The following is a 4,012-nucleotide window of genomic DNA, read 5'->3' on the forward strand; positions in this document are numbered from 1 at the left end:
CTTATAATTAAAATAATTATTTATCATTCAAGAGAAATTAATTTTTACAGGAAATTATAATTTAGGTCAAAGTTTGAGTGAGATATACAGCAACAGTTTGGACTCATGACACGAACTGTGCTTAAACATGGATTTGTCTCAGATTGAAATCATGGAAGCATTAGTATAATTTTATTATGTGTAAAGAGAAATTCTTTATCAGTGTTGGAGTTATAAATGAAAAAAGAAGTTGATTTCCAGAAGCTCAGCAGTTCAGGCGTGCATCTCTGTCCCGTAGCCCTGCCCCTGCCTTCAGCTTCCGTAGACGCGGTGGTGTGCGACATCCCGTTCGGCAGGAAGTTCAGCTGCGGCGTCGCCATGACGACTGCTCTTCCACGCATCCTAGCTGAGATGGAGAGGTATCGGAAATCATTAAACGTCCTTCTTCATGCAGGAATCCTTAATAATATGATGAAGTGTTAATGATAAAGTATCCCACTATCATCACCCAGAAGTTGATTGACTCCTGTAAACACACTTCCTGAATTGTTTTAGTTTGAAAATTTTAATAATTTTCATTTAATTGTGTCGTACACGATAGCGATTTGCCAACAACCTCACATACAGGCTGAGACTCACAAATTTTCCCTTTCTCCTATTCTAATAAAGCATCTTTGTGTTCTATAGAGTTCTCCACCAGGGAGGAAACCTGGTTCTCCTGCTCAGCCTGCAACTCTCAGTCCTGATTAAGAAACTTATCGGAACAGACTCGCTCGGCATGCGGTCAAACGCAGCCGACTGTGACCAGGACGCGCACACCTCGGAGACAAGCGCAGAGAAGTTCTCTCTTAATTCACTGCTCCTGCAGAGCAAACACAGAGTGAGCCTCGGGAGCACCGACGCACTTATACACACCTATATCAAAAGGCACACCACATGTGATGCTCAACTATAGTGAGTGACCACCTATCGGATATGAAGTGCACTATTTAGGGAGCCACTACGGCCACCCGAAGGACCCCATGACCCCATGACAGCTGTCCCTGAGTTCTGAGCACTTTTTGGTGCTTAGATCGTTAAATAAAATAAGTTTGATAATGAAAAAAACAAAAAGGTCATGGACCCTTTGGCTCTGCCTTAATAACATATGCAGGTCTCTGTTTTCACCCTACAACAAGAACAAGTGCTGTAGGGTACACATTTTGTACCTTTACTTTGTATGTTTTACCTGACGATAAAAAAAACACAAATATTAAAGGTATATGAATGGAACTTAAGATTGGTTAACGATAACGATATAGTACCCTGTTGTACCAATTTAGTACCAGTTTAACCGGTATGGTGGTGTACTGATTAACACTGTTGCCTTGCACCTCCAGGGTTGAGGGTTCGAGTCCTGCCTTTGGGTCTGTGAAGTTTGCATGCTCTTCCAGCCATTTGGTGGGTTTCCTCCTGATACTCTGGTTTCCTTCCATAGTCTAAAGTCATGATGATTAGGCTAACTGGCTTTTCAGAATTGCTCGTAGTGTGCTTCCTTCTGGCCCCCAATGAACTGGCACTCTGTCTTGTTCCCCAAGTAATGATTTTGCTCCATGTAGGGTGCAAAAACTTATCTCTTACTTTATGTAGTGCACTTGTGTAAAGGACATAAGGGGTTTTTGAGAGACAGCCCTGTGGAAGAAACTTACAGCCAATCATATGAATTCCGTTTAACTTTAAATAAAATATATCTAATGTACATTAAAATTACATTTAGAAGCTTTTTATTAAATTAAACCCGAACGTACTGTCTGATTTCTCACATTCTTCCAAAAGTTTAAGCCACATTTGTGGGTCGATCCTGATCTCATCAATAGTGACACAGACAAACCTCCAGCACGAGCCTTTATCTTAGACACGATTAGATCTGGAGCTTAACTTTACTAGTCTGTTCATGATCAGAGCGAGAAGACTAAAAAAGGCCAGTAATCCAATGGCTGTTTCGCTGGTAGCTATCACCGATATCACAGCTACAACTGACAAGTAGGCATTTTATCTCCGGTTTAACTGCAAATGCTTAGCCATGATGACAGGCATGTCCAGCAGAGAGGTGCGAGGTTTAAATAAAGCACAGGGTTCAAATCTAATTCTTCTTATTAAGGTGTGAGGAGCAGGGGGCACGTGGCTTAGATCTGATTTAAAAGCATTTAATAAAGTCTGAAAGCAGTCATGTGGAGCGAATCTGTGCTGCATGTGATTGTTGACAGTATTACAGCTGCAAATCACAGCTTTGGATTAATGCACTCGTTCTAATACAATATAATTTCCATAGTAACAACTTACTGAAGGAAGACTGATTCGAAAAAAATGTATTGTTGCTATAAAGACACAGCCATGTTGCATTTTTTCTACAGTATTGTTGTTAAATGTTTGAGTCAAGCTTTTATTGTCATTTCAACCCTATACAGTTCAATACACAGTAAAACAAAACGTTTCTTTTTGTTTCACTAAAGAATTTCTTAACCTTTGCAAAGACAAAATATTAATCATTTTTAATGCTTATGTGTTAAATATTTGTTTAAAATGCTAAAATATCCTGTGCATCTTGGTCCAAACCTGTTTCGTCCAGAGTTCACAAACTCACTTACTCACTCACCTTCTATACCGCTTTATCCTGTATTCAGGGTCTCAGGGACCTGGAGCCTATCCCAGGAGGCTTAGGGCATAAGGCAAGGTACATTCTGGACAGGGTGCCAATCCATCGCACACACACATACACACACTCACACACTACGGGCAATCTGGAAACGCCAATCAGCCTAATCTACATGTCTTTGGACTGTGGTGGGAAACCGGATCACCCGGACGAAACCCACCAAGCACGGGGAGAACATGCAAACTCACAGAGACGGGAATCGAGCCTGGCTGGGAATCGAACCCGGACCCTGGAGGTGCAAGGTGACCGTGGTAACCACTACACCATCATGCCACCACAAACTGAATACTGAATGCTGAAATGTAAGAAACATGAATTTAGCACTAAATCTGTGTCTAAGTGCATATTGTATCTTTAGTCAGAATCATGTCTTAAGCATGTTAATTATTTAAAGATGATGTTTTGGTGTTAAACAAAGACTAGAAACATGTGGTGTTCAAGTCAAACTGGGACTATTTGTATAGAATAATAGAACACAATTTTGAGAGTAAAATCTTTCTCGGAATCGTCATTCACAGACGTATGGCCTAACACGTTTACATTATTGAAATGTTTTACTGTGACTAAGACTCTCTTCACCGTGCTGTGCTTGAAGTCTTCTGTAAGTGTCAATTGTTTTTACACTAAAAATTTCATCCTTGGTTGACCAGAACGCCCATCATAGACTATCTGTTGTAACTGGTGTTTAAATATAGCACTTTATTTATGCCTGTGTGTAATATGTAGTGCAGTGCGTTACAGAGAATTCTTATTATTATTACTTGCTAATTGTAATAAATCGGGTATGTTTGCTAGACATGTGAGAAACCAGTATAACAGCTGTGCGTGTGTGTGTGTGCGCGCGTATGTGCTGGGTGGGGTCGACTGTTGTCAATAGTTTTAATGTGAACATTTCTTGTGCAAATACGTGTTATGCAAATTCTGGATGCCAGAAAAGTCATCAAGACCTGCTTTATCGTTTCAGGAAGTGTTGAACAGGAAGTTTCATTAAATAATTAGTTATTGTTATAATTAGCTATTGTTAAAGAGAATGAGTTATACTTGAACTGCAACATGACACACATCTTGTACTATCTGCGCATACAGTGGAATAAAGACAGCCATGTTCTGTCCTTTTGTAGTAATTTTATCTTGTCTGTTGTATATATTGTGTTTTATTAGATTAATTTCATGCATCATCCAGAGGTGTGTAAATGAAGTAAAAAATTTCATTAATTAGGTTATTATTAAAGCTCTTATCTGAAATAATGTGTAGGTTTATATATATTATACTACATAGAAATCATATTATTGTAAAGGATGATAATAAAATTTATGTAATACAGTATCTGGGGGTTA

General features: G+C 39.2%; 1 protein-coding gene across 4 annotated transcripts in view; it reads left to right on the top strand.

The window, feature by feature from the left end:
* The window catches only part of thumpd2 (THUMP domain containing 2), a 6,875-nt gene extending 3,072 nt beyond the window's left edge, over nt 1-3,803 (top strand). For 2 of the 4 annotated variants that reach the window (XM_053509269.1, XM_053509271.1), the window contains 2 exons: nt 278-398; nt 649-3,803. In XM_053509269.1, coding sequence (XP_053365244.1) covers nt 278-398; nt 649-934 — 407 coding nt within the window. In that variant the 3' untranslated portion in view covers nt 935-3,803. The remainder of the gene's footprint in view (nt 1-277; nt 399-648) is intronic. The other 2 variants (XM_053509270.1, XM_053509272.1) reach the window with 1 other exon arrangement.
* The last annotated feature ends 209 nt before the right edge of the window (nt 3,804-4,012 follow it).

The sequence above is a fragment of the Clarias gariepinus genome, chromosome 13 (assembly GCF_024256425.1).
Source record: "Clarias gariepinus isolate MV-2021 ecotype Netherlands chromosome 13, CGAR_prim_01v2, whole genome shotgun sequence".
Classification (NCBI taxonomy): Eukaryota; Metazoa; Chordata; class Actinopteri; order Siluriformes; family Clariidae; genus Clarias; species Clarias gariepinus.